The sequence below is a fragment of the Oncorhynchus kisutch genome, linkage group LG28 (genome assembly GCF_002021735.2).
Source record: "Oncorhynchus kisutch isolate 150728-3 linkage group LG28, Okis_V2, whole genome shotgun sequence".
Classification (NCBI taxonomy): Eukaryota; Metazoa; Chordata; class Actinopteri; order Salmoniformes; family Salmonidae; genus Oncorhynchus; species Oncorhynchus kisutch.
In genome coordinates this window covers 52467867-52480399 of record NC_034201.2, presented here as the reverse complement: position 1 = coordinate 52480399, position 12533 = coordinate 52467867, and the positions used below count along the sequence as shown (strand labels likewise).

General features: G+C 50.2%; 1 protein-coding gene across 3 annotated transcripts in view; it reads right to left on the bottom strand.

The window, feature by feature from the left end:
- The window catches only part of heatr6 (HEAT repeat containing 6), a 50475-nt gene that overhangs the window by 32310 nt on the left and 5632 nt on the right, over positions 1-12533 (bottom strand). For 2 of the 3 annotated variants that reach the window (XM_031807829.1, XM_031807830.1), the window contains exons 3-9: positions 12098-12238; positions 11909-12023; positions 10370-10485; positions 6609-6710; positions 5762-5902; positions 1681-1904; positions 1222-1396 (exon numbers count right to left, since the gene is read on the bottom strand). In XM_031807829.1, coding sequence (XP_031663689.1) covers positions 1222-1396; positions 1681-1904; positions 5762-5902; positions 6609-6710; positions 10370-10485; positions 11909-12023; positions 12098-12238 — 1014 coding nt within the window. Of the gene's footprint in view, positions 1-1221; positions 1397-1680; positions 1905-5761; positions 5903-6608; positions 6711-10369; positions 10486-11908; positions 12024-12093; positions 12239-12533 lie in introns of all 3 variants that reach the window. The other variant, XM_031807831.1, reaches the window with a different exon arrangement.

Genomic DNA, 12533 nt, shown 5'->3' with positions numbered 1-12533 from the left:
CCTAGAGGGAGAGAGACCAGCGTCTCTCACACACACACCTAGAGGGAGAGAGACCAGCGTCTCTCACACACACCTAGAGGGAGAGAGACCAGCGTCTCACACACACACACCTAGAGGGAGAGAGACCAGCGTCTCACACACACACACACCTAGAGGGAGAGAGACCAGCGTCTCACACACACACACCTAGAGGGAGAGAGACCAGCGTCTCACACACACACACCTAGAGGGAGAGAGACCAGCGTCTCACACACACACCTGGAGGGAGAGAGACCAGCGTCTCACACACACACCTGGAGGGAGAGACCAACGTCTCACACACACACCTGGAGGGAGAGACCAACGTCTCACACACACACACCTAGAGGGAGAGACCAGTGTCTCACACACACACACCTAGAGGGAGAGAGACCAGCGTCTCACACACACCTAGAGGGAGAGAGACCAGCGTCTCACACACCCCTAGAGGGAGAAAGACCAGCGTCTCACACACCCCTAGAGGGAGAGAGACCAGCGTCTCACACACACACCTGGAGGGAGAGAGACCAGCGTCTCACACACACACACCTAGAGGGAGAGAGACCAGCGTCTCACACACACCTAGAGGGAGAGAGACCAGTGTCTCACACACACACACACACACACCTAGAAGGAGAGAGACCAGCGTCTCACACACACCTAGAGGGAGAGAGACCAGCGTCTCACACACACCTAGAGGGAGAGAGACCAGCGTCTCCCACACACACCTAGAGGGAGAGAGACCAGCGTCTAACACACACAGACCTAGAGGGAGAGACCAGCGTCTCACACACACACCTAGAGGGAGAGAAACCAGCGTCTCACACACACCTAGAGGGAGAGAGACCAGCGTCTCACACACACCTAGAGGGAGAGAGACCAGCGTCTCACACACACACCTAGAGGGAGAGAGACCAGCGTCTCACACACACCTGGAGGGAGAGAGACCAGCGTCTCACACACACCTGGAGGGAGAGAGACCAGCGTTTCACACATACCTAGAGCGAGAGAGACCAGCGTACCACACACACACCTAGAAGGAGAGAGACCAGCATCCCACACACACACCTAGAGGGAGAGAGACCAGAGAGACCAGAGAGACCTCCTCTCACACACACACACACCTGGAAGTTTAGAGACCAGCCTCACACAAACACATCTGGAGGGAGAGACCAGGGTTACTTTTCAGGTGTGTGTACCTACCTTGGGTGAGGGGTCCTTCAGTACTACAGTGAGCAGTGTGAGAGGAGGAGGTCCACCAATGGGAGCATCCGGTATGAACGACGACCAATAGCCATACAGCGTCCTCTTTTCAACTGCCTTCACCACGGCTAGGAGACACAGCAACACACCCTGCCGCACCCTGCCATGGAACAACCTGGTGGGAGAGAACACACACACACACACACATTACCACACACACACACACAAACCCTGTCGCACCCTGCCATGGAACAACCTGGTGGGAGAGAACACACACACACCCTGTCGCACCCTGCCATGGAACAACCTGGTGGGAGAGAAAACACACACACATTACCACACACACACCCTGCCATGGAACAACCTGGTGGGAGAGAACACACACACACACACACACACACACACACATATATTACCACACACACACATACAGAGAGAGAGAACAGGACAATGCATTACCTCAGTTTACTGTGAGCTGCTCCCTCAGGATCAGAGAACTCTGAATCAGAACTGCTCCTCTTCCATAACGGATAGAGAGACGGAACGCCTGGAGAAGGAAGTACCGAGGTCTTAGACCAGGCCTCCCCTCCTCTTCCTCCTCTCTGGAGCCTGGGTTCTGCCTCTCTCTCCTCATCCTCCCCTCCTCCTTTCCTCCCCCGTCCTCGAGACTTCTTCTTCTTATTCTACAGACAGAGAGAAGGGGGAGAGAGACAGAGAGAGGGGAGAAAGAGGAGAGACAGAGAGAAGGGAGAAAGAGGAGAGACAGAGAGAAGGGAGAAAGAGGAGAGACAGAGAGAAGGGGGAGAAAGAGGAGAGACAGAAGAGAAGGGGGAGAAGAGGAGAGACAGAGAGAAGGGGAGACAGAGAGAGGAGAGGAGAAAGAAGAGGGAGAGACAGAGAGAGAAGGGGGAGAAAGAGGAGAGACAGAGAGAAGGGGGAGAAAGAGGAGAGACAGAGAGAAGGGGGAGAAAGAGGAGAGACAGAGAGAAGGGGGAGAAAGAGGAGAGACAGAGAGAAGGGGGAGAAAGAGGAGAGACAGAGAGAAGGGGGAGAAAGAGAGAGACAGAGAGAAGGGGGAGAAAGAGGAGAGACAGAGAGAAGGGGGAGAAAGAGGAGAGACAGAGAGAAGGGGGAGAAAGAGGAGAGACAGAGAGAAGGGGGAGAAAGAGGAGAGACAGAGAGAAGGGGGAGAAAGAGGAGAGACAGAGAGAAGGGGGAGAAGAAAGAGGAGAGACAGAGAGAAGGGGGAGAAAGAGGAGAAGACAGAGAGAAGGGGGGAGAAAGAGGAGAGAACAGAGAGAAGGGGGAGAAAGAGGAGAGCCAGAGAGAAGGGGGAGAAGGAGGGAGAGAGAGAGAGCGACAGAGAGAAGGGGGAGAAAGAGGAGAGACAGAGAGAAGGGGGAGAAAGAGGAGAGACAGAGAGAAGGGGGAGACAAGAGGAGAGACAGAGAGCAAGGGGAGAAAGAGGAGAACAGAGAGAAAGGGGAGCAAGAGGAGGAGACAGAGAGAAGGGGGAGAACGAGGAGAGGCAGAGAGAAGGGGGAGAAAGAGGAAGAAAGAGAGAAGGGGAGAAAGAGGAGAGACAGAGAGAAAGGGGGAAGAAAGAGGTAGAGACAGAGAGCAAGGGGTTAGAAAGAGGATAGACAGAGAGAAGGGGGAGAAAGAGGAGAGACAGAGAGAAGGGGGAGAAAGAGAGAGACAGAGAGAAGGGGGAAAAGAAGGAGAGACAGAGAGAAGGGGGAGAAGAGAGAGCATTTTCCCCGAGAGAAGGGAGAAGAGGAGAGGGAAAGAGGAGAGACAGAGGAGAGACAGAGAGAAGGGGGAGAAAGAGGAGAGACAGAGAGAAGGGGGGAGAGAAAGAGGAGAGACAGAGAGACGGGGGAGAAGAGGAGAGACCGAGGAGAGACGGGGGCGAACGAGAGGAGAGACAGAGAGAAGGGGGAGAAAGAGGAGAGACAGAGAGAAGGGGGAGAAAGAGGAGAGACAGAAGAGACAGAGAGAAGGGGGGAAAAAGAGGAGAGACAGAGGAGAAGGGGGAGAAAGAGGAGAGACAGAGAGAAGGGGGAGAGAGGGGCGAAGAGGAGAGACAGAGAGAAGGGGGAGAGGGGAGAAAGAGGAGAGACAGAGAGAAGGGGAGGGAGAGGATACAGAGAGAAGGGGGAGGAGAAGAGGAGAGACAGAGAGAAGGGGGAGAAGGGAGAGGAGAAGAGACAGAGAGAAGGGGAGAAAGAGGGAGAACAGAGAGAAGGGGATGAGGGAAAGAGAGAGCAGAGGAGAAGGAGGGTGAGAAAGAGAGAGACAGAGAGGAAGGGGGAGAGGGGAGAAAGAGGAGAGACAGAGGAAGGGGAGAGGGGAGAAAGAGGAGAGACAGAGAGAAGGGGGGGGAGAGGGGAGAAAGAGGAGAGAGACGAGGAGAAAGGGGGGAGAGGGGAGGAAAGAGGAGAGACAGAGAGAAGGGGGAGAGGGGAGAAAGAGGAGAGGACAGAGAGTAAGGGGAGAGGGGAGAGTATAGAGGAGGATGACAGAGAGAAGGGGGAGATGGGTGAGGAAGAAGAGGCAGAGACAGAGAGAAGGGGGAGAGTGGAGAAAGGAGGAGAGGACAGAGAGAAGGGGAGAGGGGAGAAGAGTGAGGAGACAGAGAGAAGGGGGGGATAGAGGGGAGAAAGAGGAGAGAACAGAGAGAAGGGGGAGTAGGAGAAGAGGAGAGACAGAGAGAAGGGGAGAGAAAGAGAAGAAGAGAGGGGAAGAGGGGAGAAAGAGCAGAGACCAGGAGACGAAGGGGGCGAAGGGGACGAAGAGGAGAGACAGAGAAGGGGGAGAGGGGGAGGAAAGAGGAGAGACAGAGAAGGGGGCGAGGGTGAGAGGGAGAACGAAAGAGGGAGAGAGCAGAGAGAAGGGGAGAGGGGGCAGAAAGAGGAGAGACAGAGAAGGGGGAGAGGGAGAAAGAGGAGAGACAGAGAGGTGAGGAGTGGAGAAGAAGGAGAGAGCGGAGGAAAGAGGAGAAGACAGAGAAGAAGGGGAGAGGGGAGACAAGAGGAGAGATGGAGAGAAGGGAGAAAGAGAAGAGGACAGAGAGAAGGTGAAGAAGGGAAGAGGTGGAGGAAAGAGGAAGAGACAGAGAGAAGGGGGAGAGGGAGAAAGAGGAGAGACAGAGAGAAGGTGGGAGGGAAGGGGGAGAGGGGAGGAAAGAGGGAGAGAAGAGACAGAGAAGGGGGAGAGGGGAGAAAGAGGAGAGACAGAGAAGGGGGAGAGGGAGAATAGAGGAGAGAAGCGGAGAAAGAGGAGAGACAGAGAGGAAGGGGGGAAGAGGGTGAAGAAAGAGGAGAGATGGAGAGAAGGGGAGATAAGAGAAGAGACAGAGAGAAGGGGAAAGAGGGGGAGAAAGAGAAAGAGGGGGGAGAGGGGAGAAAGAGGGAGACAGAGAAGGGGGAGGGGGGAAGAGAGGAGAGACAGAGAGAAGGGGAAAGAGGGGGAGAAAGAGGAGAGACAGAGAAGGGGGGAGAGGGGAGAGAAGAGAGAGACAGAGAGAAGAGAAGGGGGAGAGGGGAAGAGGGAGAGGACAGAGAGAAGGGGAGAGGGGAGAAGAGGAGAGACAGGAGAAGGGGGAGGGGGAGAAGGGAAAGAGGAGAGACAGAGAGAAGGGGAGAGGGGAGAAAGAGGAGAGACAGAGAGAAGGGGGAGAGGGGAGAGAGAGAAGAGAGAGAGGAGAGGACAGGACAGGGAAGGGAGAGAAGAGAGAGACGAGAGAAGGGGGAGAGACGGAGAGAAGGGGAAAAAGAGGAGAGACGGAGAGAAGGGGAAAAAGAGGAGAGACGGAGAGAAGGGGAAAGAGGGGAGAAAGAGGAGAGACAGAGAGAAGGGGAGAGGGGAGAAAGAGGAGAGACAGAGAGAAGGGGAAAGAGGGGAGAAAGAGGAGAGACAGAGAAGGGGGAGAGGGGAGAAGAGGAGAGACGGAGAGAAGGGAAAGAGGGGAGAAAGAGGAGAGACAGAGAGAAGGGGGAGAGGGGAGAAAGAGGAGAGACAGAGAGAAGGGGAAAGAGGGGAGAAAGAGGAGAGACAGAGAAGGGGGAGAGGGGAGAAAGAGGAGAGACGAGAAGAAGGGGGAGAGGGGAGAAAGAGGAGAGACAGAGAGAAGGGGAGAGGGGAGAAAGAGGAGAGACAGAGAGAAGGGGAGAGGGAGAAAGAGGAGAGACAGAGAGAAGGGGAGAGGGGAGAAAGAGGAGAGACAGAGAGAAGGGGAGAGGGGAGAAAGAGGAGAGACAGAGAGAAGGGTGAGAGGGCGAGAAAGAGGAGAGACAGAGAGAAGGGGGAGAGACGGAGAGAAGGGGAAAAAGAGGAGAGACGGAGAGAAGGGAAAAAGAGGAGAGACGGAGAGAAGGGGAAAGAGGGGAGAAAGGCGAGGGTGATATAAATTATTTTAAATCTCCTTTGCTGGGTCAAAGAATGGAAACCAGTTGTGATCCTGCCCTCCAAGATGAAAATGTGGACCTCTGACAGTTCCCATCAGGCCCTCTGGTATAAATCAGACACAGTCTCTTACCCCTGAGGTCTGGGTGGGGGGGTTCTGTGGAGGTTCGGGAGGTTTGGGGGTACTGCAGGTTTCGTACTGAGGCAGGGGAGCGGGGTACAGCACCGACGGCCACTCCACACACACTCCTGGACAACCTTGGAACATGAGCCTCTGTGGACACATCAACACCTGTATGGAGACACTTTCAACCAAACTACGGACATTTTATCAACAATACTTTATGTATCGTTTCTCTTTATAATCAAATAAATTCAATCAACATACAGTTTCAGCCTTGATAAAGATAAGCAAGAAAGTCTATGAAATAAACACAAATCAACACAAATCCAGTACCCTCCAGTTTGACCCAGTGTATATTTGACCACAAGTATATTTGACCCAGTATATTTTTATTTTATTTGACCCAGTATATATTTGACCCAATATATAATTTGATTTTTCTGATCCAGTGTATATTTGACCCAGTGTATATTTGATTTATTTGACCCAGTGTATATTTGACCCAGTGTATATTTGATTTATTTGACCTAGTATATATTTGACCCAGTGTATATTTGACCCAGTGTATATGTGATTTATCTGACCCAGTGTATATTTGATTTCTGACCCAGTGTATATTTGACCCAGTGTATATTTGATTTATTTGACCCAGTGTATATTTGATTTATTTGACCCAGTGTATATTTGACCCAGTGTATATTTGATTTATTTGACCTAGTGTATATTTGACCCAGTGTATATTTGATTTATTTGACCCAGTGTATATTTGATTTATTTGACCCAGTGTGTATTTGATTTCTTTGACCCAGTGTATATTTGATTTCTTTGACCCAGTGTAAATACAGTAGATGTGTACCTTGAGAACTGCCAATAGAGCTCCCAGTTCCTCCTGTCCTCCAAACCTCCACTTCCCTCCACACAGAGAGGACTGGAGGCCCTTCACTGCTCCCTGGATCACCTACACACACACACACAAAGTTAGTGGAACCCTAACCCCTTCACTGCTCCCTGGACCGACCTGGTCCCCCTGCCTACACGTACATACTGTATCACCTCAACTCCCTGGTCCCCCTGCCTACACGTACATACTGTATCACCTCAACTCCCTGGTCCCCCTGCCTACATGTACATACTGTATCACCTCAACTCCCTGGTCCCCCTGCCTACACGTACATACTGTATCACCTCAACTCCCTGGTCCCCCTGCCTACACGTACATACTGTATCACCTCAACTCCCTGGTCCCCCTGCCTACACGTACATACTGTATCACCTCAACTCCCTGGTCCCCCTGCCTACACGTACATACTGTGTCACCTCAACTCCCTGGTCCCCCTGCACATTGACTATTGTTTCACTATTCCATTCTTAATTTATCTAATATTTGTATTACTTTTTAACTCTGCACTGTTGGGAACAAGCTCGTAAGTAAGCATTTCACTGTAAGATCTACACCTATTGTATTCAGCATTTCACTGTAAGATCTACACCTATTGTATTCAGCATTTCACTGTAAGATCTACACCTATTGTATTCAGCATTTCACTGTAAGGTCTACACCCATTGTATTCAGCATTTCACTGTAAGGTCTACACCCATTGTATTCAGCATTTCACTGTAAGATCTACACCTATTGTATTCAGCATTTCACTGTAAGATCTACACCTATTGTATTCAGCATTTCACTGTAAGATCTACACCTATTGTATTCAGCATTTCACTGTAAGGTCTACACCCATTGTATTCAGCATTTCACTGTAAGATCTACACCTATTGTATTCAGCATTTCATTGTAAGATCTACACCTATTGTATTCAGCATTTCACTGTAAGTATTCAGCATTTCACTGTAATGTCTACACCTATTGTATTCAGCATTTCACTGTAATGTCTACACCTATTGTATTCAGCATTTCACTGTAAGGTCTACACCTATTGTATTCAGCATTTCACTGTAAGGTCTACACCTGTTGTATTCGGTGCATGTGACCAATACAATTTGATTCGATTTAAATGACTTTTCTCCCGGGTAACCCGGTATTTCCCAACAAAACAGGAAGTGTTATTCTAAAGCATATAAAGTGCCTTGGGAAAGTATTCAGACCCTTTACCTTTTTCCACATTTTGTTCCGATACAGCCTTATTCTAAAATTGATTTTAAAAAACAACAACATCCTAATCTAAACACAGTACCACATAACAAAGCAAAAACAAGTTAAGCAAAAATGTCTGATGTATAATTAAAAAAATATATATACATAAGTAGGAAGGTCCTAAAAATGGTGAAAGACTCCAGCCACCCCAGTCAGACTGTTCTCTCTGCTACCGCACGGCAAGCGGTACCGGAGAGCCAAGTATAGGTCCAAGAGGCTTCTAAAACAGCTTCTACCCCCAAGCCATAAGACTCCAGCCACCCCAGTCAGACTGTTCTCTCTGCTACCGCACGGCAAGCGGTACCGGAGAGCCAAGTATAGGTCCAAGAGGCTTCTAAAACAGCTTCTACCCCCAAGCCATAAGACTCCAGCCACCCCAGTCAGACTGTTCTCTCTGCTACCGCAGGGCAAGCGGTACCGGAGAGCCAAGTCTAGGTCCAAGAGGCATCTAAAACAGCTTCTACCCCCAAGCCATAAGACTCCAGCCACCCCAGTCAGACTGTTCTCTCTGCTACCGCACGGCAAGCGGTACTGGAGAGCCAAGTCTAGGTCCAAGAGGCTTCTAACACAGCTTCTACCCCCAAGCCATAAGACTCCTGAACATCTAATAAAATGGCTACCCAGACTATTTGCATTGCCCACCCCCCACCCCACCCTTTACACCGCTGCTACTCTCTGTTGTTATCATCTATGCATAGTCACTGTAATAACTATACCTACATGTACATACTACCTCACACATTGACTCTGTGCCCCCGCACATTGACTCTGTACCGGTACCCCCCTGTATATAGTCTCGCATTTGTTATTTTACTGCTGCTCTTTAATTACTTGTTTTTTAACTGCATTGTTGGTTAGGGGCTCGTAAGTAAGCATTTCACTGTAAGATCTACACCGGTTGTATTCAGAGCAGGTGACAAATACATTTTGATTTGATGAAGCTGAGAGGGTGATGCTGCTGCAGGCATGTAGCCTACGAAGTTACAACTACAGGCTAGCCACTTAGATTTAAATGTTGAAATATAATAAAGCCTATTTTACATGAGTATAATTAGTCTGATGCATATATACCTCATAATAAACCATGTGTATTAGCCTGCCTACCTCTACTGTTTCCTCATCCTTCCTCACGCTCCTTCATATATATTTCTGTTCAGTATAATTCACCAGTTTCTCACAAGGAAGCGGGAGTGGTTCCCTTTCAAATCGGTATCTCTACTATGGTGAGTCAAAGACCAATTCACATGAAGCAAAGTGAAATCACACCCAATTGACAACCATAGAGCCCACCCTAAGAAAGATTCCTTGCTTTAATACTGGGGCTCGCATCCATTTTCTCAATATTTCACTCTTCGGCGAGCCTGAAGGAAAAATTGTGTCACGCAATTCACACTAAACAAAAATATAAAAACACAACATGCTACAATTTCAATGACTTCACTGAGATACAGTTCAAACAGGAGAAAATCAGTAAATGTAAATAACTGAATTAGGCCCCAATCTATGGATTTCACATGACTAGGAACAGAGATATGCATCTGTTGGTCACAGATACCTTAAAAAAAGGAAGGGGATGGATCAAAAAACCAGTCAGTATCTGGGGTGACCACTCATTTTCCTTATGCAGCGTGACACATCCCCTTCACATAGAGCTGTTGATTGTGGCCTGGGGAATGTTGTCCCACTCCTCTTCAATGGCTGTGTGAAGATGCTGGATATTGGCGGGAACTGGAACACACTGTCGTACACATCAATCCAGAGCATCCCAAACATGCTCAATGGGTGACATTTCTGGTGAGTATGCACACCATGGAGGAACTGGGACATGTAGAGCTTCCAGGAATTGTGTACAGAGCCTTGTGACATGGGGCCGTGCATTATCAGGCTGAAACATGAGGTGATGGCGGTGGATCAATGGCACGACAATGGGCCTCAGGATCTCATCACAGTATCTCTGTGCATTCGAATTGCCATAGATAAAATTAAATTGTGTTTGGTGTCCGTAGCTTTATGCCTGCCCATAACCCCACCATGGGGTACTCTGATGCCTGCGTTGTGAAGAGCAAACCGCTTGCCCACATGATGCCATACACGCCCTCTGCCTGGTACAGTGAAATCGGGATTAATTATCCAGTGTGCCAATGGCCATCGAAGAGCATTTACCAACTCTAGTCAGTTACGACACAGAACTGCAGTCAGATCAAGACCCTGGTGAGGACGACGAGCACGCAGATCAGCTTCAGAATGATGAGTATGGAACATTTCTGGGATCTTTTATATCAGTTCATATAACATTGGACCAACACTTTACATGGATTGTAATATAGTTGTTCAGGGTTGACACTTTTCAACCACATGAAGACTATGAGATTTGGTTCAGACTTGGTGTCCATCAGCGCGGGTTTGGCCGGGAATACTATGTAAATCTCATTAACCCGGTTCCCTAGTGTGGTGTCTGTGTGTACCGTGCAGTACAGCAGTTCTTCAGCGTCCGGGGGTTTGGGTGACTGGAGCGTCTGCAGGAAGACTCTGAAACACACACTCCTGTACGGGTCTTCAAGGGACGCCTGGCCTGGAACACTACATATTAAACAGTCAAAACAGTATACAACGCCAGCAAACAGAGAGATATGTGTGGTATGTATTGTATGGTGGGGTATGATGTGGTGGGGTATGGTATGGTGTGGTGTGGTGGGGTATGGTGGGGTGGGGTGTGGTATGGTGTACGATGTGGTGCGGTGGGGTATGGTGTGGTATGGTGTGGTGTATGATGTGGTATGGTGTACGATATGGTATGGTGGGGTGGGGTATGGTATGCTGGGGTATGGTGTGGTGTGGTATGGAGGGGTGTGGTATGGTGGGGTTTGGTGGGGTATGGTGTGGTGGGGTATGGTGTGGTGGGGCATGGTGCGGTATGGTGTGGTATGGTGGAGAATGGTGTGGTATGGTGTGGTGGGGTATGGTATGGTGTGGTGGGGTATGGTATGGTGTGGTATGGTATGGTGTAGTGGGGTATGGTAAAATATGGTGTGGTATGGTATGGTGGGGTATGGTATGGTGTGGTGAGGGAATGGGGTGGTATGGTGTGGTATGGTGTGGTATGGTATGGTGGGGTAAAATATGGTGTGGTGGGGTATGGTGTGGTATGGTAAAATATGGTGTGGTGAGGGAATGGGGTGGTATGGTGTGGTATGGTGTGGTGGGGTATGGTATGGAATGGTGGGGTGTGGTATGGTGGGGTAAAATATGGTGTGGTGGGGTAAAATATGGTGTGGTGGGGTATGGTGTGGTGGGGTATGGTATGGTATGGAGTGGTGGGGTGTGGTAAAATATGGTGTGGTGGGGTATGGTGTGGTATGGTGAGGTGTGGTGTGGTGGGGTATGGTGTTGTGGGGTATGGTGTGGTGTGGTATGGTGTACGATGTGGTATGGTGTGGTGTGGTATGGTGTGGTGTGGTATGGTGTGGAGGGTGTGGTATGGTGTACGATGTGGTGTGGTGCGATGTGGTATGGTGGGGTGGGGTATGGTATGGTGTGCTGGGGATGGTGTGGTGTGGTATGGTGTGGTGGGGTGTGGTATGGTGGGGTATGGTATGGTGGGGCATGGTGTGGTATGGTGTGGTGGGGTATGGTATGGTATGGTGGGGTATGGTGTGGTAAAATATGGTGTGGTGGGGTATGGTGTGGTATGGTAAAATATGGTGTGGTGGGGTATGGTATGGTAAATATGGTGTGGTGGGGTATGGTATGGTGTGGTGAGGGAATGGTATGGTATGGAGTGGTGGGGTGTGGTATGGTGTGGTGGGGTATGGTAAAATATGGTGTGGTGGGGTGGGGTATAGTATGGTGTGGTGAGGGAATGGGGTGGTATGGTGAGGTATGGTGTGGTATGGAGTGGTGTGGTAAAATATGGTGTGGTGGGGTAATGGTGTGGTATGGTATGCGATGTGGTGTGCGTTATGGTGTGGTATGTTATGGGGTGGTTTGGTATTTGTGAGTCCTACCCAGACAGAGGTTAGCCATGCAGGTGAGAGCAGCACGGCGCAGCTCCATGTCTGGTTGAGACGGGTCGCTATAGAGACGCAGGACTCCACCATCACCTAGCAACTCAATCAGATGCTGCAACAGAGAGAGCATGCTTGTCACACATCCCTCACACACATACCTCACCCTCACCCCCCCAACCTACCTACCCGGTTGCAGCGAGGTCCGTTTCCATAGATCAGAGTAGATAACGCCTGCAGCACCTCACTGTGAGTCCAGAGGCTACACACTGCCAGCGCACGAACCACGTAACACACACACACATCCAGCGTCTGCTCGTCCACTATCACCTACACACACACGGTTACAGAGAGTAGGGGTGAGGGGATACCTGTAGCTGGATGGGGAGGTGGTGTGTGTGTTGGGGGGGGGGATACCAGTAGCTGGTTGAGGAGGTGGTGTGTGGGGGGGATACATGTAGCTGGTTGAGTAGGTGGTGTGTGGGGGGGGATACCTGTAGCTGGTTGAGGTGGTGTGTGTGTTGGGGGGGGGGGGGATACCAGTAGCTGGTTGAGGAGGTGGTGTGTTGGGGGGGGGGGGATACCTGTAGCTGGTTGAGTAGGTGGTATGTGGGGGGGATACCAG